At 43.5% G+C, this 27,165-nt stretch overlaps 1 protein-coding gene across 1 annotated transcript in view; it reads right to left on the reverse strand.

Moving 5' to 3' along the window:
- Positions 1 to 27,165, reverse strand: part of CCDC40 (coiled-coil domain 40 molecular ruler complex subunit) — a 762,745-nt gene that overhangs the window by 453,792 nt on the left and 281,788 nt on the right. The window contains exon 13 of the mRNA XM_086931053.1: positions 3,393 to 3,575. Within this exon, the coding sequence (XP_086787179.1) occupies positions 3,393 to 3,575 (183 nt within the window). The remainder of the gene's footprint in view (positions 1 to 3,392; positions 3,576 to 27,165) is intronic.

Genomic DNA, 27,165 nt, shown 5'->3' on the forward strand with positions numbered 1-27,165 from the left:
AAAGGAAGAGTAAGGCATCACCTTTGGAAACAATATGGAGGACCCACCTATGCAATGTTATAAAATAGTCTAAAGTTGTATTGCAGCTGGGGATGAGTGGACTGATAGGCATGCCAATGAAGGCAATGGGAACCATGGCCTCTCCTATGAAACTGCTAAGTTTCCTGTTGCAGCCAGATAGCATAGAAATAGGAAACGCCTCAGTAGAAGCCATAAAAGTAACACTGGAAGTGTTGCTAGTAAGGCTGGGTGGAAAGGCCCAGAGAGTGAGCAGTAGTCCTACTCTCTTTAAACGTTTAAAGGCCAAGTCAGCCTTGTCCCCGAGCAAACAACTCACATCGAACGGCATGTCCATCAGGGAGGACAATACATTGAGTGAGAACCCAGTTAAACATAGCCAAGCTTGGTGACGAATGGCAACACTGGTATCTATAGCCTGTCTGACGGAGTCAGTTGTGTCCAAGCTACAACAAATTGTGAACTTGACCACATCATGACCATCCATCCATTACTGAATGTCTCCACTCACTCTGATTACCTCTCAGAGGGAGACGTAAAAAAATTGTTGGTGTTGGTCTAGCTAGTGGAGGCCTGCATCATAAGTCTCTCAGGAGAAGGGGTCTTCGACAAAAAAAGGCCATGGAGCTCTGGAGAAGGGAGATAGTGTTTGGCAAATTGCTGGGTAACCAGGGGGCCAGTACACAGCTTAGCCCAAGCCCTTAATAGGGTATAGGTCAAGGCCTCATTTAAAGGTAGGAGAGGCTCAGAAGCAGTGTGGCCATGTTTCAGGACTTCTGCAAGGACATGTTTTTCACCTCCATAATGGGAAGCTGCGGGTCATGAACCTCAGCCGTCCTACACATAACCATGGTGTAGGATGCAGATTCTTCCATGGATGGGCCAGGAGGCGAGAACACGGCTGATACGGGGGAGGTGGGAGGGGGGGATATCTAGGCCACTAGCATATTGCAAGCCCTCATGACAATTGCTGACAGTATAGGGCTGAGCAAACTCATCACCCTGACCAGGATCACTGTCAGTTGTGGGAATGCTGCTTCCCTGGGGGTAAGGAGAGAGCAGAAACTTCAGTCAGATATGATCTGAATGATGAAAGGACAATTGGGGACACCTCTTCAGGTGGCAAAGTTGGCATTGTCGTTGATGTCCCTAGGCCCGGATTAAGTAAAGGTGGCATCAATACTGCAGCCGAGAGTGGAAGTGGCACAGATGGTCCAGGGGGTGCAGAGGGAAAACCAGCCATTGGTAATCCAAGAGGTAGACCTCTAAGCTCCTTGGGGCCCAAACACACAACAGAGGTAGTCGGGAGAGGACAGAAGAGCCAGAGCACCTCTAAGCATAACTCTTCGATTTAGCATGGCATAGCTGAATGCCTGGGATACTTCAAGCCTGACTTCTTAGAGAATGACACCCCTTGCACACTGTTGAAAATGTAAGAGAAAAAATAGTGTCTGAGAGATAAAGGAATCTCCAGATATGTGTCTAGAGGTGCAGAAAGAAAGGAACTGATATCAGCATGCAGGAGTGATGCCTTTATAGGCTCCGCATATCACTATCCGGAGTGGGAAGGCATCAGTGCAGGGCCACATAGTGCCACATTCCGGCACGGAGTGGTACTATGAAAAAGTTTCCGGATTCAATCTGACACTTGGAAATTTTCAAAAGGTGAAGAATCTGCAAATGGCAGTCTCTGTTAGAAGGCCATATTTGTGAAGTGCTTCATCATTATACAGTTCACTGGAGTCAACATCTACAAATTATTGTGCCTGGATAAGAGACTTGACACAGAGACGAGAGGAGCGGGCAGTGATTTAAGTATCTAAAATAGATATGGGACTTTAAGCTGGGAGGTGACTTAGATAAATTTTCCCTTGGACCTCCTAATCTCACGCTATGCTGGATTCATTTTTTGCCATTTGTACTTAGATTGATTCCAGGGTTTGAAAAATCCACTCACCCGCTCGCTATGGTGTTCCAGATTTAATCCGGAAGAGCTATTTTGGGCGAGTAGGAAGTCAAACTGAATTTTGACCTTTGTCTCTGAAAGTGGAGCAAATGTGACAAGATAATATTTAAAGCCATTTTTATTGCTCAAAAATTGAATTAGAAATAAAGATGCCTTTAAATCTTGTTATCTTGTCACATTTGCTCAGCTTTCAGAGACGGAGGTCAAGAACATTACAGTTAGGTCGCGTAGATTTTTCAAGTTTCTGGACCGGCAGGTATAGAAACATTTTAATGATTTTTTGAGCCCTGGATTCCTATGTGAGACTCATTGATTTCTCTCCTGAGAGGGGACCAGTATCGACTAAAAATTGATGGTCGCTTTCTACGTTTGGTTATGTCCTGATGATGACCTGATAAGTAGCAAGGTCGAACCGCAGTCAACGCCTTCCTTGGCAAAAAAGGAAGAGCAAACCATTTTTATTGTGTGTTGTTTCTGTCACCTAACAAACTCGTTTTTTAATGATTTTTTTCTCTGCCATTGTTTTTTCATTTACACTTATGTTTGTATTTTCCCAATTGTATATGTCTGTGTAACCTTGTGAGCATCAGTGAATTATTGTTTATTTGTGTATTTTGTACTCGTTTATTAACAAATTTCTTTTCTGATAAACGATTGTGGGTACCTCATTATTTTTCTTTTTTGCCAAATGGTCCTTTATTTGTTGGGTCGTTATGTGTTATAATTGTTTTTCTTTTCAAGCATTCTCTAAACGATTGTTGCTTTCATATGGATGAGAGACTTTGCAATATGCAATGACAGGTAGGGATATTTATACGTATGGCAGATGTCAGGCTCCCATGGGGCTGAGATAGGGTTAAACATTGTTAAACATTGACCAAAAGCAGAACAAATTTAGGGCTCATCACTAGAGGTATGCTGAGTGGTAGGTATGTAAGATATGTTAGTTGGATGGGCTGTGTCTACAGATTGTCCAGCTGGATAGGCTAGAGGGAGGAGTGTGTAACATTGCTGTTTCTCATCTATCTTGAAAAGAGGAAAAATAAGTATGTTTTATACATGCCACTTTTTCTGATGCATTATACATGCATGAATGAACCATGACTGACTGACCAATGCCTCTTTAATTTGAATAAAGTCTGTAAACACAAAAAAAAAATAACATGCTTTGATGTGTATCAAAATCTTTCTTCATGGATTTTGCTGATCAAGAAGCTGTCGGCACTGTAAGATCCTCAGGTCGAAGGGACTTACTTTCTCATTCTTCTTACTTACTCCAAGCTTCCAATGCAGAAAGGAAGAGGCAACTGGAGTATTGGGGTTAGTGAGAGGAATGAAGATTTTTACTTGACATTAAACAGTTCTATGTGGAAAACAACAAATGAAGAAACGGTCCTAAAATTCTTACCAGCAGAGCCTTTCTGCTCTGGGCTTTGTCCATAAGTTGCATGGAGTATTTTGCTGCCTTGCTTAGGGTAATTTTCTCCTGCAGCTTTGCAAAGATCTGCTTTTCAATCCCCAACTTGATCTGTGACTCTTTCTCAATCTGTTTGCGAACAGCAGCTACCTCACCCATGCGTGCAGCACGTTCCTGTCAGAGCATAAACAAGAAAGGAAAGGGCTAAGAAAAAGATTCAAAAATAACAAAAGATGACACACTCCCTAAGATAGATCACAGCTGCAGGGGCTAAACGATAGACTGGCATGAAGGTGAAGTTAATGTTAGTTACTAGGAATTCTTGTTCTTCTGAATCTCCAATATTTGACCTTGACCAGCTATATTGTGCTCCCACGTATAAGACTGGGCACATTGTGGATCTGATTTATTTTCTCTCTCCTATAATAACTGTCTATTTTTTTCTCCAACTTTTGATTTGATCTATACAGACCAGTATGTCATTACTTTACAATTAAGGTTCACACTCATTCCTCTTAAAGCAGGGATTAAGGGCACACTGACTGTATCAAAAATGTGGTCTAAAGTCATTCATATCGTTTTTAGCTAGGCTATTTCCATGTCATCTTTTGTTGTGAGCAATTAGGATATGGAATTCAATGATAATAGATTTAGGACAAGGAATATATCTGCTTTGGACACTATTTCTCTTGTAAGAGCAAACATCAATGCAGAACCACTACCTTGTTTCTTTTTTACACTAAAAATTCAAAATGGCATAGCAAACCTCTTGCGGGTATAAGGAGGAAAGGTAACAGGTTATCTTCTTAAAATATCTACCTACCAGCTATCAAAATATATTACAAGCACTTACAAAGTCATAAGTCTCATATCAGCCTGAGCTATTAGCTTTGCCAATGTTTTTTCCCCTACTGCAAACATCCATATTCATCAAGATTAATGCATGTGCAGAGCTGGCAATCTTGAAATGGGTTTTATATTAAACAAAATCCATTCCAAGATGTCCCACCGATGCGCACACAGTCGACATGATGCAGGCAAACATTTTTAACGTACTGTTCTAAAATTGCAGATGGCCAATGTTTTATTGTAAACTAAAATGTAAAAAAAATATTAATAAAAATAAGTGTGCGCGAGCTGTGAAAACAGATATGGACAGCCTGGCAACAATTTGCAGCAGACAGGCCATCTTAACAAAAAAATCATTCCTTAAAGGAAGCGGGTGGGAGAGCCAGACACAAATAAGAAAAAGGAAGCATCAGGGAGAGGGCAAAGGGGGAATCATAGGAGCAGGGGGAAAAACAAAGAAGAGGAACAAGAGAAAGAAAAGCCATGCATTTTGATGCGGTCTTGAAAATGAAATGTAAAAAGAGTCCCCTCATGTAAGTATTGCAAGGACTCAGCTCATCAAATCAGAACAATGTGAGTCCAAAATGCTACTGGGTGAGACAACTTCCCCTAAAGAAAAAATGTTATTCTATCTCCAGTTTTCTTGATGAGCAAATTGATAAGATCTCTCTCTCATTTGATTTGCTTACTACTCAAATTGCTGAACAATTAGCATCTCTGGGCAATGTTATCATACCCACTGCTGTACACCATTTTTGAGGAACTTTGCTCCTTTGACTATTACTTCTACTATTGCTCTCACATCTTCCATAAAGTCAGGCTTGTCATCTGACTGATTCTCTGCCCAAACCTTGAATAGAGTGGTGAAATCCATTGCTCCATGCTTACTGAACTATGCAATATATCTTTATACACTGCATCACTTCATCACTCCTGGAAAGAAGTCATGATTTGACTCTCTTCTTAAAAAGTCTTCAGCCAACCCGAAGGTTTTTAATAAATATCATCCTGCATCATTGACTCTCTTTCTTGCTCAGATCAGGAAGAAAGATTTCTATTGCCAACTATCCTCTCTCATTGTTAAAAACAATCTATTAACTGTATTCCCATCTGGATTCCATCCATCACAAAGAATGGAAGCCGCTCTTCTAGCAGTATCTGGTGATCTTAGACTGCTAGAACTAGAACAGCAGTTAAGCTCTGCTCCTTTTAGATCTCTAAGTGGCTTCTGACAGACTTTCCAAAAGCAACCTAATTAAAAAGTATGCATTGAATTGGTATACAGGATATGGTTATCTTTATTTGTGTCTAACATAACACAGTGTAGCCTTCTTCCTCTCATTTCAAAATGCTTTTCTGTGATGTTCAGCATGCTCATTCCACTCCTTCTTCTGAACTGTCACCAGTCTGCGGTCCAGGCCACTATCTAACCTTATCCTCATTATGGCAAGTCACTTTATCTTGGTGCTTTTGGTTAAATATTTCGCAGCTTGCAAATTATTCAGAATGCCGTAGGTAGGGCCTTCCAACTTGAACAACTACATCTTCTTCACTCAAACCATTCAATTGTTTGCCGGTGTACAAACAAGCTATTTTCAAATCTCTGCATCTATCAACGTGTTCTTCACTTTCTGGGTCATGACTTCCTTCGGAGACACATCTTTTGCTGGGCTTTGCTTTCCGCTACTGCTCATCTCCTCAAAATTCTAATCACCAAAAACGTCTGTATTCGCGGTCGATCTTTCTCCTATTGACTGCTAAACGATGGAACCTACTGTCTTGGGAGGTCTCACTAATCAGTGAAACTGAAAGCCTTGCTTTTAAACTCATTTCAGCTTCCTTTGGTAACACAATGCCCCTCTGGGTAGCAGTGGGCTTTCTAACAAAAACTAAAAAAAAGATCAGTTTATTCACTCGTTAAATATAGGCTTCTCCCTCGTGACAGGGGCCCTGCCTCTGTATGGCATCATGTTACTCCAGTGCCCAATAGAGCGAGCTTTGGGAAGTAAGCCAGAGGAATAATCATAGGGGTCATTTAAAGATTGTTGGTAAAGGAAAATCTGTCAGAAATTGACTAATGTCCCATCTGCCCTACCTTTTGGTTCCCTGACTTCAGCTAGAGATGAGGGAACCGCTGAACTTCCGCTAGTGAAGCTGCAAACAGTTTCACTCTCAGAAACACTCTCACAACCAGGTATATTCCATACTGGGACTTGTGAACCAGCATATCCAGGGAATTCTGGCACACAATGTCAGCATGTACCCCACCGCCCACCCCGACCTAGAGCATAACGGTCTTGTGCATGAAAAAGCGTTTAATGTCCCCTGCAACTGGGTTAAAATGCCCAATGCTTCAAAGAGATCTGCATTTCATTTTCACTAACACTTCTTCACTTAGGGCATTTACGCTAAAAATGTTTTTAAAAAAGAGGATCCACCATGCCACCAAGTCAGGGTTGGAAGGCTGGTATTGTGTGTTTTCATCAAAAGCATTTCTGCATTGTTGGTGTGAGCACTTTCAGCAAAATCCCAGCCACACTGTATGAAAACACAGAATATGACGGGGGCTGCAGCTGGATAAGAGGATCTGCTGCACAAGTCACTGGGTGGCACACCTGCCATACTACGAATGAGGTTCAAAATCTGTAACCTACCAACCATGATCCTGGTCTACTGGAGGACGGCAGAAGCTACGATTAGGAAGTAGTATGGAAAGGTTACTTTCTTCTGCATCGTTCGAATCCTCACTGAAGTCATAAACGTAGAAAATTCCCACCAATGTGAGGGACACCGGAACCGTTCTTTTCCACAGCATGCAAAAAAAAATCTTAATTCCCTTTAATTACAGGCACAAATTGATCAATTCAAATCTGTCCACCGTTTATACCGGACTTTGAAGCATTTAGCCAAATTCTTGAAAGAAAGTATTGTACATTGTAAAAAATGAAGGGCGAGATGAAGGTCATGCCCTACTGTGCTAGAATTTAGCAGAAAGATATTTGATTCTTCATCTAAAATCATTGAGATGGCAGCCACTTCATCCCCTGTGTTGGCCCTTTTGGGTACCACTGAGAACGTTCTCAAAAGCGTGGAAATGTGTTACATCGCCTAAACTCACTGCTTGGCTTCAGGATATGATAAATTGTAAAGAATATATACCGGCACTGTACATTCTAAGGGACAGCCAAAAGTCTTCTTGGATGATTGAAATCCTTTTTACAGCAACGCGAGATGGACTCTGACTCCTATACCTGCAATAAACCTCATGGCACAATGTGCACACTGTATGCAGTACTTAAACTAACTCAACTACATTACTCTGTTACAGCTAAGTATGCCAAAGTGCTATAGTTACTTTAACAAAAATCATGCACGATATTGACCTCAACTTGTCAACTTGTCACCCTGCTTGTTCAAATGATACATTGTGATTGCATTGTTAGCAGGGGAGGCTCCTACACAATGGTGGAGGAGCGTTGCCACACTGGCTGGGAGCCAGCAGCTGAAAAATAAAACAATATTTTATCATTGTTTTATTTTTCTGCTGCTGGCTGTGAGCCAGCACTGTAGGGAGGGGTAGGCGCGAGGCCAGGGGAGGAGTGGTTGGTGCGCTTGTAAGTGCACATGAGTGTTTGGGCGGCCGTCTTCATCCGACCAAACACACATGCGCACTTAGGTTTCTCCAACCCGGCTGCATTGCACAGAGAAATAGCACAGACTCCTGTGCATGAGCAGAGCGTCAAACCAGCCCGCTCAGGCCAATCCCTGCGCTGCTCTCACAGAATGACAGCAGCCCGGGATTGCACAGAGAGTCTGTGATGCTGTCCCAGGGTCTGCTGGGACCAGGAAGACCAAAGAGCGGCGCGGGAGGCAGTCAGCAGCTTCAGGTAAGTCTCTTTTTAGGTTGAGCCTCAGGGCAGCGTGCATGCTCTGCTCGCTCTGCGAGGCATGCTGTATTGGGGTATGCACTGGAAGCCCCTCCCACTCTCCACCCATATTTCTCATTGGCTTGTGTCATTGTCCTTCGTAAATGCTGGTTTCTGATTTGCAAGAAGGCTTGATAGTCCCTCCTTTGTACCGCCTTGTCTGCATTTGTTACCTCACATTATGACTGTACCTTTTACTTGGCTTGTTACACTGTCTGCATTATAAGTGGGTGAGTTCTATTTTGTTTATTCACTAATGAGGACAATGGCAGCTGCTTTTTCTTGTATCTGCAGCGTGCCCACACAGGACAATGGCAGCCACTTTTCGTATAGAGAGCTATGCCGCTCTAACTTTAAAAGTGACTGGCCCCAACACCACAGCTTTCACGGCACAATTTGCATGCTGAGCGCGGTGCCCACTTTAGGGACGTCATGCTCAGTTTCATTTTTTAGGTCTCGTTCGAGACCTATTGCTGCCAATTTGCTTGTCAACGGACACAGAGAGGGTCACGAGCGGCGATTCAGGTCCGTGATCGCGCAGATTCTGGTCCGTGCACGCGCACCAGCCGCCACCACATGCACAGACGCACCAGCCGGCACCAGCCGCGCGCACACGCACCAGCTCACACACGCACCAGCCGCCCCCAGCCACGCACACACGCACCAGCTGCCCACACACGCACCAGCCGCCATGGCCGCGCACACACGCACCAGCCGCCCGAGCCTGTGCACGAGCCCCCAAGGCACCAAGTCTCACTCACCGGGTGTCATCTCCTACGACCTCCATTGACAGGGCACACACGGGGCTTCCCTCACTGATGGGAGCCCCGCACTTGTATCCACAGCCTCAGTCACCACTTTTCTGCTGCCACCGCCGGGCTCCCCCTCCGGCATGGGAGCCCGGCGTCACCACGTCCATCTCGGCGAGTCACTTCGTGCACAAGCTTATGACGGAAGTCCCGCCCCACAGCAAGCATGACGCTGCCGGACTTCCGGATTTCGCGCCAGTCGGGCCGGTGGCTTGCCAGGAACTCAAGCGATTTCCAGGTACTTGTTACTTTAGTGATGTGTAACCCAAGTGCATTTTAAAGATTTAGCCAAATGGGGAGTAGTTGACAGGGTTCAGATTGTGCTTTACAAACAATGCAGAAAATAAACTCTCTTGGGCGTGTCCCACGTTTCCTTCATCCATCTGATGAACACGTAAAGCATTTAAACCCAGAATATAACAGGTCGCATTGCTCCCCGTTCATAAATAGCGTATTTCTGAGCTATCACAAGTCTATGAAGTCAGAAAGCCAGGAGTTGAAATACAATAATTCTATTCTTTTTATTGTTCATTTGTAACCCGCACATGCAGTTCGAACAACCGCCCAAAGTGCCTATGAAACGTCTCCAGGCGCTCTGCTCAGTGGCGATGGCGAAGGGTCAACATTCCATACCGTGTAATGTTCCTCTGGCTGGGATTCTTAAACCAAAGTGCAAACTGTTGCACAAGTACAGTTTTAAGGCACCAGCAACTGAAAGTAGAGACTAGAAACAGAAGCAAACTCGAATATAAGCAAAGAAACTAATGGAGTAACATATTAATAAGGCAGAGTTAAACCTTTCTAGACAAAGGGAATCCCCATATTCCCCACAGAGGCTCTGATTCCGACGGTGTGGGGCTCCAGCTGTCTGTTGCTGCATCAGATAAATGCCAATACCGTGAGCTCTGTTATTTATCGGGTGCGATAAGTGGCACCTTTTGTCAGTTTCTTGGGAGCAACATGCAAAGTCTGGTGGTTACTGCATCAAAATCCTCATGGTACGGTACATACCGTACATTTTTCCAATGTTAACTTCCAGCAGGTTTGGCCTGCCAAAATGTAACAAAGGGTGAGGTATTTAATGCACCTGGTAATCGCTGGATGCAGTCGACAATACCACCCGAATCAGACTTCCGACACCTTCGCAATCAGGAATTCAGGAGTCGGAAAGCACTGACAAAGTCATAATCTGGGCAACAGTAGGGTGTTGAACCCCATGCACTATACTCACTGGGCGGCCACTGGTCAAGCATTGGATACAAGTAGGTCTCTCCTACGTGAGGTATTGGCTTGGTCAGTGTTCTTTAGCCATGTTGTACAGAAGCGTGGCTGTGGCCCAGCATAGCTGAAAGCTTTAAGAAAAACAAAACTGTGATGCGGCCAGCACTAGGCACTTCATAGCCTTTTTTACTGCTACAACTACTTTGGGAGGTAATGGGTGTGGGGGGCAACCAACAACAACAGGAGGTAAGGGGCATAGCTAAAAGTTTTTTCTAAACTTTTTTTGGGTGGGATGGCGGGATAGGAGGCATCACGGAGGAAGGAAGGAACACAGAGGGTGTGGGGGGAAATTTTGACCTATTGGTATTGTAAATTACAATGTCTTTTATCATTGCATGTTTGTTAAACACATATAAAAAAAACGTTCCCATTGCGGGCCATATTCAGATGCATTCATTCTATACGTACACTTACTTACACACCGCTTTACTGGCAGCCAACACATCAATTTTAAGTACACGGGAGCTGTGCTTTGTCTCAACGCAGGACCGCTTTCAAGTTAGGAAAACATGAGCCATGTTTTACGTAAAACCTCACCGAGCAGGGGCTCCCGCTGCAGGCAGACATCAGAAACAGACAATACTTTAGCCGCACTTTATTTTGAACTTTTGATCTGCACGGCTCAAACACCTTCATTTTAAAGAAATCTAACAAACTGAAATGCGAGTAACAGCCTTGGGGCAACTTTTCACAGCGTGATTTCAATACCTGGTGGGATTATTTCATGGGAGCATGTCAAGAGTCTAAAGCCCAAAGCGTGCACTGGGTAGCCATGTGTCATGCGTTGTCAGCACCTCAAGCGCTGCCCTTTGCTTTGCTAACAGGTCGTGAAAACTTGTTAACGCTGTGAACTGCAGATGACTTGTGCCTCCTTATTCTTTCTGCCATTTTTTGTTGTTCTCAATCTACTTCCGAAGTGTCTCCTAACACGTTATACAATAATAGACAACAACATAATGCTCCCTCCCACAAGTCTGCTCCTTTGCTGACCTCAGTGCCTTGACCCACGGGCCCTACGCAAGAGTGCACTTTTTAGCTGGCCTAGGTTTTATCTTGCCCAATTACAGCTGTGAAACCTCCCTAATTGACCATCATAATTATAAATTGCTTTCGGTCTTCGACAGTGACAGAAACTGACAGGGGGCAAATCACACTTCATGGTGAAAAGTGCAAACTTGTGCAGTGTTGTGTTACGAAATAGGATTTTTCTAATCATAACAGTTTTTTTCCCTCTGTGCAGGTGTGCCCTCTTAGCATGTGTCACAATTATTAGATTAAAACAGAGTTCTTAGCCGTTCTGTCCGCGCTTCATGTTTAAAAAACAACCCTATCCCAAAATGGTGAACAAAGGGAAATAACAAGAAACAAGCTCACCTCTACTTTCTTTGCGAAAGAAGGAGCTCAGCTCACACGTCAACCGAGAATGATACCTCCTCCCAGAACACAGTTTTTAAACAGTTCTGCAATATACTCAGGTAGCGTTTTCTTCTTTACTTTGTTATTCCTCTATGTATGGGGTTAAAACTCATTTGAAGTGTGTGTGCTTTGAAAACGGAGCTTATACTTGTACCTGATGAGACAATGATGGCTCTGCTTTAGTAAACAGGAAGTTGTGCCCCACCACCAGGAACGAGGGGCCAGCGTACGACATGCACATCATGGGCCAACTTTGACTTAACTGCTTCAGGTGCAGTATTATCAACTGGTCTGTGCAGATTTTATGTCACTTTTCGTCGGCAATTTTTGCATCCTTTTGGGTTTAACATCTTTTTTTGCCTACATATTGAGGGGTAGCTATTCCAGCAAGTGTTCTTCTAATATTGTTTCCCACCTAATCGCAGTGTTTGTCAAGTCCACTTTAAAAATGCTGCCTGATTCCCGTTTACTCCTTCTATCTCAGTGTCAATGTTGCTGTTGCTTCTTTCTTTTTTCCTGCCTGTGCTGCTTCTTTCGTTTATCCTTCTCTCTGCTCACCTTCTCATTGTCTGTGTTAATTCTTCACCCCACCTCTCACTCAGCCATTGTTTGTGTTACCCCAACCATAAATTAAACAAGCATTTGCAATGCCTTGGGTCTTGTTGTGCCTTTCTGCCCTCTGCATCACCACATCATCACTCAGCGCTACCACAGTATCACTCAGCACCACCACTGTATCACTCAGCACCACCACATTATCACTCCGCACCACCACATTATCACTCCGCACCACCACATTATCACTCCGCACCACCACATTATCACTCAGCACCACCACAGCACCACCACATTATTACTCAGCACCATCACATTGTCATTCAGCACCATCACAACACCACTCAGCACCACCACAGCACCACTCAGCACCACCACAGCACCACCCAGCACCACCACAGCACCACTCAGCACCACCACAACATCACTCAGCAGCACCACTCAGCACCACCACAGCACCACCACAGCATCACTCAGCAGCACCACAGCACCACTGAGCATCACCACAGCATCACTCAGCACCACAACATCACCACTCAGCACTACCACAGCATCACTCAGCACTACCACAGCATCACTCAGCACCACCACAGCACCACCACAGCACCTCTCAGCACCACCACAGCACCTCTCAGCACCACTCAGCGCAACCACAGCATCACTCAGCGTAACCACAGCATCACTCAGCGCAACCACAGCATCACTCAGCGCAACCACAGCATCACTCAGCACAACCACAGTATCACTGGTTCAAATATGTTCTCTCAATGTTTCAAGCTTTATTACAAATGTCACAAAAAGATGTTAATATTTCACTTCTGTTCTTGGATTTTCGTCACAATAAAATACAATGAACATAATCTTCACAAAAGTTATTTATAAAAGTTTAAGCTATTGCCATTATAAATTACAATCACTTTTATTTAAGTATTAATTATTTAAAAAAATTAAAAGCCATTGTTATTTGTAATATCAATACATCTAAGTCACGTAAATAGAAAACATGTTGTATTACAAATGCTATAGGTGTCACATTTGCGAAAGTTTTAACTATTGGCATTGTAAATGACAAAGCTATTAATTTAGCTATTTTCAAAAACAACACATAAATAAAAAAATTGGCATTTACAAGACCAATAGCTCAAAATGTCCTAATGCGAGACCTATTGCATTGCAAATGCTTGTTTTTTTAACTAAATGTGGAGCGCAGTACCCGCTTAACGGACACCGTGCTCTACAATATGTGTGAGTGTGGGAACGAGCAAGCAGTTTCTTGAAGTCCTGGCCCGTGCCGTCGGCATTTGCAGTGAGGTGCGTAAACAGATTTTCATTGCGGGCTGTTTCTCTTTTGATAATAAAAAAGACGTCAAGTTGTTTTTGTGTCCTTTATTTCTTAAATTCTGTAATATTTTATCTTTTCTTTCCCATCAGATTTAGTTTAAAGAACAGACTTAAATGTAACCATGTTTAAGTCTTAATCATAGCACTGCAAAATGAATTTTCCTTCATGTTCAACTCTACGCAATAAACCTCACAATTAACTCTGCTTTTTTGTTACACACAAAGACTGTATGAGTAAAAGTCACCTTTTCAGATGTGATTGGCTCTAAAAATCTATTTTCTAGTTAGAAGTTACCTTACCAAGTAGGTGGATATAGGCAGGTAATTGTTTGTGAATATACTTTTAGCATACCCTGGTTGAAGAGAATGTGCACCAGACAAATGCCTCCAGTGCAACAAAACATAGTTTGCCGCCTTCTGCCATGAGGAAGCCATTCTCTGTTTTCAAATGATGATCGTGCTCGCGTGTTAGAATGATAACTCTTGGAGCCCTCCACTACCCAGCACTATACAGTTCCTTTAACTCGGCTAGAGTTCTTTGAGGTTCATGGACTACATGCTAACATTTGAAGCCCAGCAATATCCTTGCGCCAACTACTCATACATGAACTAGCAAGATCCATTGCTCGAGAACATTTATAACAGATAACACACGGTTTTGAATTCCATCCATGGGAACCTTTGAGTATTGTTTCAGCAATTTTATCGCATAATTGAAACTCTTGTGGTAGGATTTATTTGGGTTTCTGGGGTTCATATGAACCATTTTCTCTTTTGCTTCTGACAGAACCATTATGTTGCACTTTTTTTAAATGATTGGGGAGTGTCCTCTTATTTATAGCAATATGCTAAATAATTTCATGTTTCTTGCTTCACCAGCTCCACTTTTTAGGTCAAGCTTAGCGGTAGCGCGGATGCACTGCTCACTCTTCGAGGCATGCTGTATTAGGGTATGCACTAGGAGCCTCGCCCACTCTCCTCTCATGTTTGTCATTGGCTTTGTGTCTTTGTCTTACATAAAGGCTGGCTTCCGATTCATTATAAGGCTTGTTAGTCCCTCCTTAGTACCGCCTTGTCTCCATTTGTTACCACCCATAAGGACTGGACCTTTTACTTGGCTTGTTACACGGTCGGCCTTATCTACTGGGTGTTCATCATCACCCCCTTTTCTGAATCGTTTTTGGCCACTATAGGTGTGGCAGGGTATACTCAGACATGAGTCCCTTGCTCACTGCACCATCAGGATTCAAGCAAGCCGGGCCGACGACGGCTGAAATGCCAGAAACCGGTCCCCGGAAGCTTGTCTCCTTTCCAGTGAAGAATTGGCTTGGTAGTCTGGTCTGCTCTGTTCCCATGATGCACTGGGCCAGGGACAGACTAATTTGCATGTAGCCAGGTTCTGAGCTGGGATGGTGCAGTGAGCTAAAAAACGGTGATGGGTCAAGCCCTGATCTTTGGACTGGGTAAGAGTGGTCTGCTTAATTCAGACACTCTGTTCATCACCACCCCCTTTTCTGAATCGTTATCTACTGGGTGAGCACTATTTTGATAAGGGACACTGATGGGGACAATGGCGGCTGTGTTTTTCTTTTGTATATGCATGCTGAGCGCAGCGCCCGCTTTAGGGACGCCATGCTCAGTTTAAATGTTGTTGGTTTTTTAAAGGTTTGATATTAAGCGAGGTACCCGTTTCAGGGACACCGCGTTCTGCAATGTAATAAGTGTTGCTTTTGCAAAGGTTTGAACTGTTGGTATTGTAAATGATAATGCCTTTTAATTTTTTATAAAATGCAATGCCATTTACGTGATTGCGAGACCTATTGCATTGTAAATGCTTGCTCTGCTTTCCTCCTGGTGCTTCCGTCATTGCCTGGCACTACATTATGAGCTTATATGGACACTACCAACAATGACCTGGTGGCAGAGTACCAGAAGGTTGAGATTTCAGCATGACGTAACATTACAGTACATGTTTTTGGTGAAAAAGGAGGTAGGTAATATTTATCCATTACTGGGAATTATTGTTTTTTGGGAAGAACGGCTTTCAGCGTTTTACATTCATTGTACAGAACAACAGCACTTAAGGTTTTGGATCTGTTATATTTTATTATTTTAAATTTGTTTGAGTTTAATTTGTGCTTCAAATCTCCTGTGTATCGTGGTCTATTATGTTACTTCTGGATGTGCCTTGCAGAATTGTAACATTTCAAATTGAAAGAAGTACTTCTAGTCGCTTACAAGAAGCAAGGCTGGCAGTAACTGCGCCCCCTTTTACTGCAAACTTCATAAGCAAGGACTATGGGTACAAAGTGTGTGTTTACGCACCGCTTGTAGGTTTTCAAAACACATAAATAAAAGGTATTGTCATTTACAATGCCAATAGCTCAAAAGTTTGCAATGCGAGACCTATTGCATTGCAAATGCTTGTTTATTATTATTATTATTATTATTATTACATTTCCCCCGGCGGTCCCTCTTCAGCCCTCGCCCTGCCCCTCCACCCGCTGAGTAGAGAAGAGAATGATAGACATCCTGCTGGCAAGCCAAAAAGAATTAGAAGAATGCCTTGATGATGATGAGTATTTTTCAACAGCGAGAGTAAAAGTTTTGACTGCGATTTCCAGATGACGATGATAGTGACACCAGCACAGTCCTCTGTGTCAATGAACAGTGTTAGCTGCTCTTTGGCGGGAAACATTGGTGCCAAAGCTAGCTTTGATGTGGATGGATGCTCCTGTGACTTTGAGGAGTATCTGAAATGTCAGCTCTTTTCTTCCGCCCCTCCCGAGAATACTTTTTTGTAAAATGCACAGGTTTAGAAGAGAAGTTTCTCTCTCTGACCTCCCTCATGTGTCTTCCGCTCACATCTTTAGCCTTCAGATACTCCAACTGCCCTCTCAGGCATATTCTTTACTTGACTTTAAGAGTTATTTTTGATATCTTCTGACAGAAACCGCAAGAATGTAACAAATGTGTGGCACACTGCACAGGCCGAGAGGGGCTCTGTGGTAGCCTTCTGCTTCCCACAGAAAAAGCACTTAAAAAGAAGGGAAGGCATTGTGAGTGAAAATTACCTCACACGTATGGGAAAAACTGATGGATTAGCTGACGGGACTGGAAAGACATTGAATGAAGTAAAAAATAAATGACCCTGGACAAAAAACCTCAATAGCTTGGGAGAAAATCTCCTTGATGCAATCTATGATCCAGTCAGTACGAACCAGAAAAAAAATTTGTGCTGTGTGGCAAACTGCCAGTCCAGTGCATATTGGGAGAGGGAAGCTGCTAAACCCCTAAAGTAGCATTATTCTCTTTTTGACCAAGCACACTTTAATTTAGCAGGCAATAGCAACATCATCAGCTGTAGCAACACTACGGACACTATTACATGGATCACCTCACCTTCAAGTTACATATCACTGCCAGCTTTATCTGGTGCGGTACCCTCTTTTACAGACCACCAGGACCCAGAGCCATCTTTGCCAGTGATATCACAGACTTCATTGCACCCCCCATCATCAACTCCAGCAACTTCATCCTATTAGGAGACCTGAACTTCTTGAAGACCCAGCTTCATTGCCCTTCTTGAAAATGTGAAGACTCTGTGCCTTGCCTGCCACATCACTTTTTTCCATCCACGATGCTGGACAACTCCTAGACCCAATTTCCTCCTCCTTCAACAAGTGCAAGGTTGACAAACAATCACCTACCACCTGTACAGAGCATGCCCTCATCAGTTTACATATCCCCATTCTGAACCGCAGAAGACCCACTACCAGTGGACCTGCCCACTGCTGCAGGAAAAACACCCCAGACTGGGCCTCTCCTCACACCAACCCAAACCCACCAGCAGTCCGATGGAAGACATCAAGAACTTCAATGACTGGATCACTGCTGGATCACACCCTGGCCCCCATCAAGCATGGGAAAACAGCAAGAACAAGAACACAAGCCAGCTGATACACAGATGAATTCAGGTTGACAAAACAGCACTGCTAAGAAACTGGAGGGCAAGTAGTGAATGAGCCAAGCCTCTGTGGACAAATCCGCCTTCCGATGTTACTACCAACAAATCCGGAAGACTAATTGCACAGCCCTCTCAGACTGCATCGATACCGGCACCATCTCTGACAGCATCAATACGAGCACCAGCAAGGAAATCTTCACTATCATCAAAGATTTTACCATGTATGTAGTCACTGCCAACATCGCCCCCTCTCACGACCTCGGCAACAATTTCTCAGAATTCTTCTGCAACAAGATTGTTAGACCAGTCAGTCTTCCCCCAATCCTTTTGCTTTTTGCCTCAACGTTTTGCTGAATCTTTTTGTTAGGACTCTGAGCACTTTACTACTGCTAAACGGTGCTAAAGTGCATGCCCTTCTTCCCTAAATGTGTGGAGTTGGTGTATACCTGATTGACATTTAATTTACTTGTAAGTCCCTTGTAAGGTGGTAACGATATACCCTGGGCCTGTAAGTTAAATGCTACTAGTGGGCTGCAGCACTTATTGTGTCACCCACAGAAGTAGCCTTTCAAACCTGTCTCAACCTACCACTGCTGTGCCTGTGAGTGCAGCTTACTGCTACTTGCCAAACCTTAAACTCCCCTTTTATTACATATAAGTCACCCCAAGGTAGGCCCTAGGCAGCCCTAACGGCATGATGCCTTGTAATGAAACGGTAGGACTTTTACTTTTGTTTTGCATGTCCTGGTAGTAACAAACAGCATACTTTGTTTTTCACTTCTTGAGGAGTAGAAGATAAGAGAATGGCATGGAGATCGATGAGGTAGGAAGTAGCCTTTATTCCAAGTACATATGATGCGACCAGCAGGGCAGCAGGGAAGCCAGTAACTGCCACCAACTGTAATCATAGACACAGTACAGAACTAGAATGATCATTCCATATTCCAATGATCATTCTAGTTCTCTCCGCAACTTAAGGACCCAACACATCTTCCCCCTTTCCACATTTTTTTTAAATCAATACACAATGAAAGAATACAACATTTGAACCCAAACAAATGACAAAACTAAATACAGTAAGAACGAACAATAACAGCAAAAATCTATTCAGAAAAGATTGAATATTACTATGACACATAATCACGTAACCATTGGGGTCACGTCTTAACCCTGCAAGACCTAATAAATCCTTGTTTGGAAGACGGAGAATCTCTAGTCCCAAAATCATTACCACTGCTGTCTAACTTCTTTTGCACAGCCAACTTCTCCTTATTCCACCATTTGCCATCATCCAATGGAACCACACATTTCTTGAAGCACACAACCGTTTTGGGCTCTGAGAATTTCGAATGACCTTTAACAATAATTCCAGGTAATCTCACACGCACCACATCTGCAATTTTGACATTCAAAAATCTACTGCACTCTTTGGAGACATATTTACTTTGAGCAAATTCTCTTTTGGTAATTACCTCTGGCAACTTCCCACGCCCATCCATGTTATCATACATCCAGGGACGAACCAACCTATTGGCAGCCTCCCACCCTTATAACACAACAAAGGGAGACAAACCAGTGGAAACACACAGAGTAGTGCGTAATGCCCAAATTAGATCTTTCATTTCTTTATGCCACTCCAAACCACTGACAAGGGACAATTGTGTATTATCCTTGATAACACGGTTACACCTTTCCACTAGGCCGTTACTTCTGGGATGATAGAGAGAAGTGGTAACATGTATTACACCCCACTTCCTCATGAATTTGCTAAATTCATCAGATTAAAATTGAACCCCATTATCTTTGATAATCTCCATGGGCGCTCCTTCACGTATGAATAACTCATGTAAGAACTTGATCACTTCGGCAGTGTTAGCATTTCGCACAAATTTCACCTCAGGCCAACGCGAACAATAGTCCACTAGGACAATACCATATCTCTGACCCTCACTCAACATATTCATGGGACCAATGATATCCATGGCCAGCTTGACCCAAGGCTTCTCAGTATTAGGAACAGCCTCAATGGGACTGTGAACAGTAACTTGTGACTTGTCACTGAGAGCACAAGCACAAAACCCAATGTTCCACATCCCTATCATATCCCTAATCTTTCTTTTCATGGCCCTCATATCCACAAGACCCTCGTGGGCTAACTCCAAAAATTTCTTGTGAATGGCTACGGGAACCAGTATTACATTTGCTCTCCTCGCGATGCCTTCTGACACGCTCAACTCCTCAAACATTTCTTTGTATGCCTTGCAAGCATCTTTCACGTTACCCTTTGGCCGTCCTATAACCATATAGAATATTAACTCCTGGAATACGTCGTCATGTTTGACAGTTTCTTTCCATTCTTCTTCATCAATACAGCACTCTTTATCATCAGTCATAGTACAAGCTACAATCTTCCAATCATCCTCTTGATCACATTTCTCATCAGTCGCAACCGGAAAACAGGACAAACAGTCTGCAAAAATATGTTTCACACCTGCAACATATTGAAGCTTAAATTGAAAATCTTGCATGCGATAATACCATTTGGCAATCCTTGGGGTGGTTTTGCCAGCACCCTTCATAATAAACAAGTTGGCTTGTGATCCATGCGCAGAGTAAATTCCATACCCCACAACTACTGTCTAAAATGGTCTATACCCCACCAACATGCCAGTGCCTCTCGTTCAATAACAGAGTAAGTACTCTCAGCTTCACCCAAGGTGCATGAAACAAAAGCCACAATGTCATCTTACCCATTTCTGGTTTGCATGAGCACTGCCCCTAAGCCGTGTTGATTGGCATCGGTAACAACTACACAGGGGTCACGGATATCAAATGTTTAAGAGGTATAGCACTTGCAACAGCACCCTTCATTTCTTCAAATTCTTTGCTCACTTCATCAGACAACTCAAATTTTACATTATTTTTAAGAAGTAATCTCAAATGTTTAGCTCTCTCAGCACACTGAGGTACAAAGTGAGCATAACATGCCAAAAACAACCTTAACTGCTCTTTACTCTTGGGAGCTGGGAAATTTTCAATGGCTTTGACTAGGTACTCCTTGGGTTAAACACCCCTGGCAGATAACTTGTGCCCTAAATAATTCATATTGGAGACACCAAACTTGCATTTGGAAGACTTACGGGTAGCCCCTTTTTCTTTGAGGATAGTTAATACATGTGCTAATGTTTCACCATGTAGTCTTTCATTTGCACTATAGACCAAGATGTCATCCTGAAAACATCTGACATTCTCTACACCTTGAAACATAGACTCAATGACTCGTTGAAACACAGACGAGGTTGAATATAAGCCAAATGCCATGTTTTTAAACCTGTAAGCTCCACAAAGTGTAACAAATGACGTCAAATGGCATGAATCCTTATGCAAAGATATTTGATGATATGTCGAAGACATATCCAGAGTAGAAAATATTTTTGCATCCTTAACCATCAATAGCATCTCAGTAATATTTGGCAAGGGATGCCGGTCTACCCACATTCTCTCATTCAAGTCTCCCAGATCAATGCACATTCTTAGAGATCCGGTAGTCTTCCTACCTAAAACAATAGGCGAAAGCCATTCTGAGCTCTCAATTGGCTTGATTATGTTCTCAGAACACAGTTTCTCGAACGCCTTTTTAAGTTCATCTATCAAGGAAATAGGTACATGCCTCACCTTATGAACAACTGGTTTAACTTCCGCTTTCAATTGAATTTGGTGGGTAAATGCTTTGATTTTCCCAAGTCTGTCTTCAAATACCTCAGGAAACCTTTTAGTCCACATGCAATTTTCAACAGACATGACGTGTGTTACGTCTTTGCGTAGGAGGACCTGTTCATGACTGTTGGGGTTGAGCACAATTGTCAAATTGCACTGATCTTACCACCCCAGAAGATTTCACCCATTGATTGCCACATACACGGTACTATTGGTCATATTCCCTTTTAATTCAATAGAAGCTTCAAACTCACCTAACTCTTCAATGGGTTTACCACCATATGCTACTGGCTTGACTTTTGATTTCTTTAACTCTACACTGTTCAATTTCCTCCATTCCTCTACGCCTATTAGGGTGAAGAGGGAACCTGAATCTGCCATCATATCAATCTCAGTACCATTAACAAAAATAATACAGTGCGGTTTCTTGATGAGAGATTCAGAGATTGAGGTAACTTCACTGTCTACCTTAAATTTTGAGGTATCATCATTATGATTTGAATCAGAATCAGAATGTTGTGTTTCAACACATTCTTGAATTGTGTTCACAAACCTAAAAGTTTTAGCACCTTTGGTGAACTTTGCTTTACATACTTTCATGAAAGGTCCTTTTTTCTGCAATTGCCACACCATTTGTCTAAAGCAGGATATGAGGGAGAATTTCCTAAGTGATATTTACTACCACAGGCATTTGAAGCCTTTTATAAAAGTTGTGACGTTCCATAATGGCATTTCTTTTCTTTTTAAAACGTAGATCCAAAACTTTAATAGCTAATGCATATTCATTAATAACGTCCCTTCTCCTAAAACAGGTGCAGCTGGCAAATGTTTTAAAATGTTCCTACCCTCAGTGCTGAGGAAATGACGTAAAATGTTGTACTTTTTCTTTTGGGTAAAAACTTCACCTTCAATGGCTTCAAGATAAGCCTCAAAACCCTCTTTCCATTGTTCCCAGTCAACTAAGGGTGATCCGGGAGATGCTAAAAATGTGGCAGGAGGATTTAAAGATTGTTGAATTGTCATGTATACAATGAAAGAAAATGAAAACAAATTACAAGAATGAAGTTAGTACTAATGACCAAATTAATAAGAATTTCAATACATGCAGACAAGAAAGCTATTTTCATTAATTGACATTAAATGCATTGTAGATTGATGTACATCAAAAATATGAAAATTAGAAAAAATAGTTGTTATAAAGCGTGCCTATCGCTGAAATAATTGCAATACTGATAGGCAATTAAAGTTGAAAGCGTTCCTATTGCTGCAATGTGTGCAATTTGCCAAGAATACGATGTATGCCAAGAGTGTAAACGCTTTTAAGTAGTGCGTTCTTATGACTGAGGCATCTGCAAGGAAACAACAGACGAGTAAAAGGGGCGTGCCTACCGCCGCAATGAAGGATAGGCTGAAAGCGAGCCTATCGCTGAGGTAAATAGCATAATAATGGCGAGCACAATAAGGAAACAGTTAATTTTAAAATGGCGATCTTACGTTGTGTGCGCATGCACAGAACGTGCATTCCAGGAAGAGACGACGAGCAACAATGTTGCATTCCAGTGACGTTGAATGCAAAATTTCCCTGAATTGGCATTCACCACGACATCAGGCGTGGGGTGCACCCGGAACCAGGAGCAGCAAACCTGGAGCTAGGAATATGCAGCGCTGGGCAGTGGACAACTGCAAATGCCAAGAGTGCCGAAGGCGTAGACCCACTTTAACGGGATACCCTGCTGGTGAAGAAAAAACTCATAGGGTCCGTTTCCGATCATCGCCAATGATGAGTTGAAGATAAGAGAATGGCACGTAGATTGATGAGGTAGGAAGTAGCCTTTATTCCAAGTACATATGATGTGACCAGCAGGGTAGCAGGGAAGCCAGTAACTGCCACCAACTATATCCTAGACACAGTACAGAACTAGAATGATCATTCCATATTCCAATGATCATTCTAGTTCTCTCCGCAACTTAAAGACCCAACACTACTGTGAGGCCTACTCCTCTCAGAGGTTAGTATTGGGAATATCTTAACACACTTTTAAGGTGCAAATCCTGGTCAGCGAGAAGAGTAGCTGTAGGAAAGTAGGATCTGCTTTCATGGTTACCCCCACTTTTTGCAGGTGTCATTCTGTTTTATGACTAGTCTGATTGGGATCCTGCCAATCAGAACCCCAGTCACTGTGCTCTCTTTTTAAATTGGACTATGGTAAGTACTTTGGTACCTTCCTAATTGGCTACTGGTGTACTCTTCTAAGTCCCTGGGGTATGGTACTAAGGTACCCAGGGCGTAGGTACACTAGGGGTCTCCCATGGGCTGCAACATGTCTTATTCCACCCATGGGAGACCACTCAAACTGTGACTGCAGGCAACCTGTGTGAGCTGGTGCTAGCACCACTCTCAACAGATATAAGTTTCCTTATATCTGAGTTCACTGCACTTAAACCCTATATCACCCCGAAGGAGGACAGCTTGGTGAGAATGACGCATCTCCTTGACTGCGTGGCAGAATCTGGCACGTTGCTTAACGCATCTTGACTCCTGCATCCATCTTCGGAACTGACGGATCACCTTCACTCAGTGGAGATCAGTGCATCTTGTTGTTTGCAATCAGCAATGATACTTTGTTCATCGCATCCTGCATGGTTGCTGTAGCCAGCCTGTGCTACCACAAGGTCAGCCCAAACTTTGACTTTGCCTGATCTAGCACGACCTAAAGTAACCTTATACTATAATAATGTGTGTGTGTGTTTTTTAACAAATCTTTTACACATTGCCTCGTTAGATAAGCCTGACTGCTCCATGCCAAGCTACCAGAGTATGAGCACAGGTTTACCTTTTAGTGTGTATCTAGCTTACCCTTTCTATAATTGTGGGTTCTGATCGGACATGGTGAATAACTTTGCAAATCAGAAACACAATTTCTAACATTGGTGATCAGCTGTGAGAATAGGACATGTGTTTGTGCAATACCATATAGTAATTCATTGTTCACTATAACTCTATCTCGTTTTTTTTCAATTCTCCCTGATTGGCCTTTTGATTTTTCTAGCTAAGTATGTCTCAATCTTGAGAAGCTACACCGGCAACTACAACTGTACCGGAAGTTTTGGAGTTTGATCTGGTGAGGTTAGAGTCTTACATTATGGCTCAGATGAAGACTTTTTGCAAAGATTTTCAGGTCTCCATGAGAGGCTTCACCTGGAAGGTGGAGCAGCAGAATGCCTTGAGGGCCCGGGAAGAGTACCAGGTTGCAGGGGATGATAATCTAGATGAGAAGCAGGAAATTCCAGAGAAGGACAATCAGTTTATTATGGAGCCTGCAGTGGCTCTGGACCTGCCTGTAGAGTGAGCCAACAAGTTGCCAGAAGCAGTGGTGGGTTCCAGACCAGGGAGCAAAGTTTCCTCCAAGAACCTGTCCCCAGAGGAGCTGGCAGGCATGAGGGAGGAAAGACAGTTTAAGCTAGAGCTTGCCAAGCTAAAGCTAGAGAAGGAGCAATATCTGAAGAAGAGGCAGATGGCTCTAGAGGAGAGGAAACTTACTCATGAGCTCAACCTCGGAGAGCTGGATTTCAGATCCCTGCAAGAAGGGTCTAGCAACAGTAATGGTGGCACCTTACCTGAAGTGTCTTCACATGAGTTAAGGGTCAGAATACTCAATAATTTGGTGCCTAGCTATGTGGTGGGGGATGATGTGGACAAGTGGTTTGCAGCCTATGCAGTGGCTTTAAGAGTGCACATGGTCCCGGAGGAGTTCTGGGGTGGTAGTCTATAAAGGAACATACTCACAGTGGGGAGGGACACTCTTCTTAAACTGGAGATGGGGGACCAAACATACTACACTGCTTTGAAGGCCATCTTGACCTATACGTTTGGTCTGACACCTTAGAAATACTAACAGAGGTTCAGGGAAAGTCACAAGATACACAAAGCTGGGTTGACTGCTTAGGCTATTCTGGTAAGGCTCTGAAGGGCTGGGTAAGGGGCAAAAAAGTAGATGATTCTTTAATGCTATACAACTTTATTTTAAATGAGCATATGCTTGATATTTGTTTTACAGAGCTGCACCAACACCTAGTGGATAGTAGGCTTACCGATTCCAGGAAGCTTGCTGAGGAGGAGGTCATCGGAGTCAGCACTACAGTGTCCAAGAAAGCATCTGGGGGAGACTCCCAAAAGGGTGGTCAGGGTTCCCACCAGAAGAAGGAGGGGGGAAATAAAAAGAAGGAGTTCTCTTCAGGCCCCCAAAACAACTCACAAGGGAAATGGTCTTGTTCGCATTTCCAATCTGGCCACCAGAAGAAAAACTACCCTGACAAAAGTCAGCAGCCCAAGCCCGTTTAGTGTTAAAAAGAGGGACCCGCAAGTGTCCAAAAAGAGCACTAATTCCCACAGGAGGAAAGCTTCCAGGGGTGGGGAGTGTAGTTTTGGGGGAGGAGTTTGTCCCAGTCAATGTGGGGTCGTTTTGTGAGGTGACCCTGGTTGACGTTGAGATGGTTACTAGGATTCCCTTGCTCTCTAATACTGCAAAGTCTAGGCAATGGGCAAGGTGTCGAGGCTCTGAAGGATACAGGAGCCAGTATGACTATAGTAAGGAGTTAGCTGGTTCCCCAGAGCAGGTAATTCCAAATTCATTCCACCAGGTTGTTGTGGCTGACAACAGAGAGAGTCACTATCCTTTGGCCTTTGTATCATTTAAGGTCTTCTGAAAGTTGTTGTGAGCTCAGCCATGCCTGTGGACTGTTTGTTAGGTAATAACCTTGAGTACACTACCTGGAAGGAAGTGGAGCTCAAGGATCATGTGGAGATGTTAGGATTGCCTGATTGGAGCTGTGTTACGACAAGATCCATGGCTGTTCAGGATGGGAGTCAAAAAGGGCAGGAGCCTGGAAAAACAACCCAGCCAGCTACTAATAAAAGGAAAGGCAAGAAGTGTGGGAAACAGCCATGAGTGTAATCCAATTGAGGTAGATAGGGCACCTGTGGTGGCCGCTGTAGAGCTCACTGAAGAGGGCAGTGCTCACCTTGCTGGCCTGCCTGTCATTGGTGTATGGCATGTAGAAGGAGGGCCCACCAAAGATGAGTTTTGTGGGGCACAGAGAGAGTGTCTAGCCCTTGAGAGACTGAGGTAACAGGCTGAAGCCCAAGCAGCAGGTGATGCCGCTGTTAGTCACCATATTTACTGGGAGGAAGCCTCCTTTACAGTGAGCCTAAGGTTCCTGTGCATGGGACAACAAGGGTCCTGTTGGCCCCCCAATGCTACAGGGCCATCCTACTGGAGCTGACTCACGAAATCCCTCTGGCAGGCCACCAGGGCCAAGACAAGACCTTTACAATGCTTGCCACACACTTTTATTGGTCCAGGATCAGGACTTCCTCATATAAGTTCTGTAGGACTTGTGTGTCAGGGCCAGGCTAGTGAGAAGAAAGGGCGAAGGCTTAAAGCCCCCCATAAACCCCTGCCAGTCGTTGTCACACACTTTGAGAGGGTGGGCATCAACATTGTAGGGCCTATGGATTCCCAGACTGCTTCAGGCAATAGGTTCATCCTGGTTCTGGTGGATCATGCCACTAGGTATGCAGTGGCAATCCTTCTGAGAACAACAACTGCACCTGCATGGCAAATGCCCTGATGGGGATTTTTACCCGAGTGGGTTTCCCAAAGGAAGTTATGTTTGACAGGGGCACAAACGTCATGTCTGTATATATGCAGTCAATGTGGAGTTACTTACAAATTCTCCACCCCATACCATCCACAAAGCAATGGGTTTGATGAGAGGTTCAACAAGACCCTTCAAGATTATTTGAGGTCTACCTGAGCAAAAAGTGGGATATCCTCTTGCCATGTCTTTTCTTTGACTACAGGGAGGAACCACAGACCGGAATGGGATTTAGCCCAATTTAA

Source organism: Lissotriton vulgaris, chromosome 7 (genome assembly GCF_964263255.1).
Source record: "Lissotriton vulgaris chromosome 7, aLisVul1.2, whole genome shotgun sequence".
Taxonomy (NCBI): Eukaryota; Metazoa; Chordata; class Amphibia; order Caudata; family Salamandridae; genus Lissotriton; species Lissotriton vulgaris.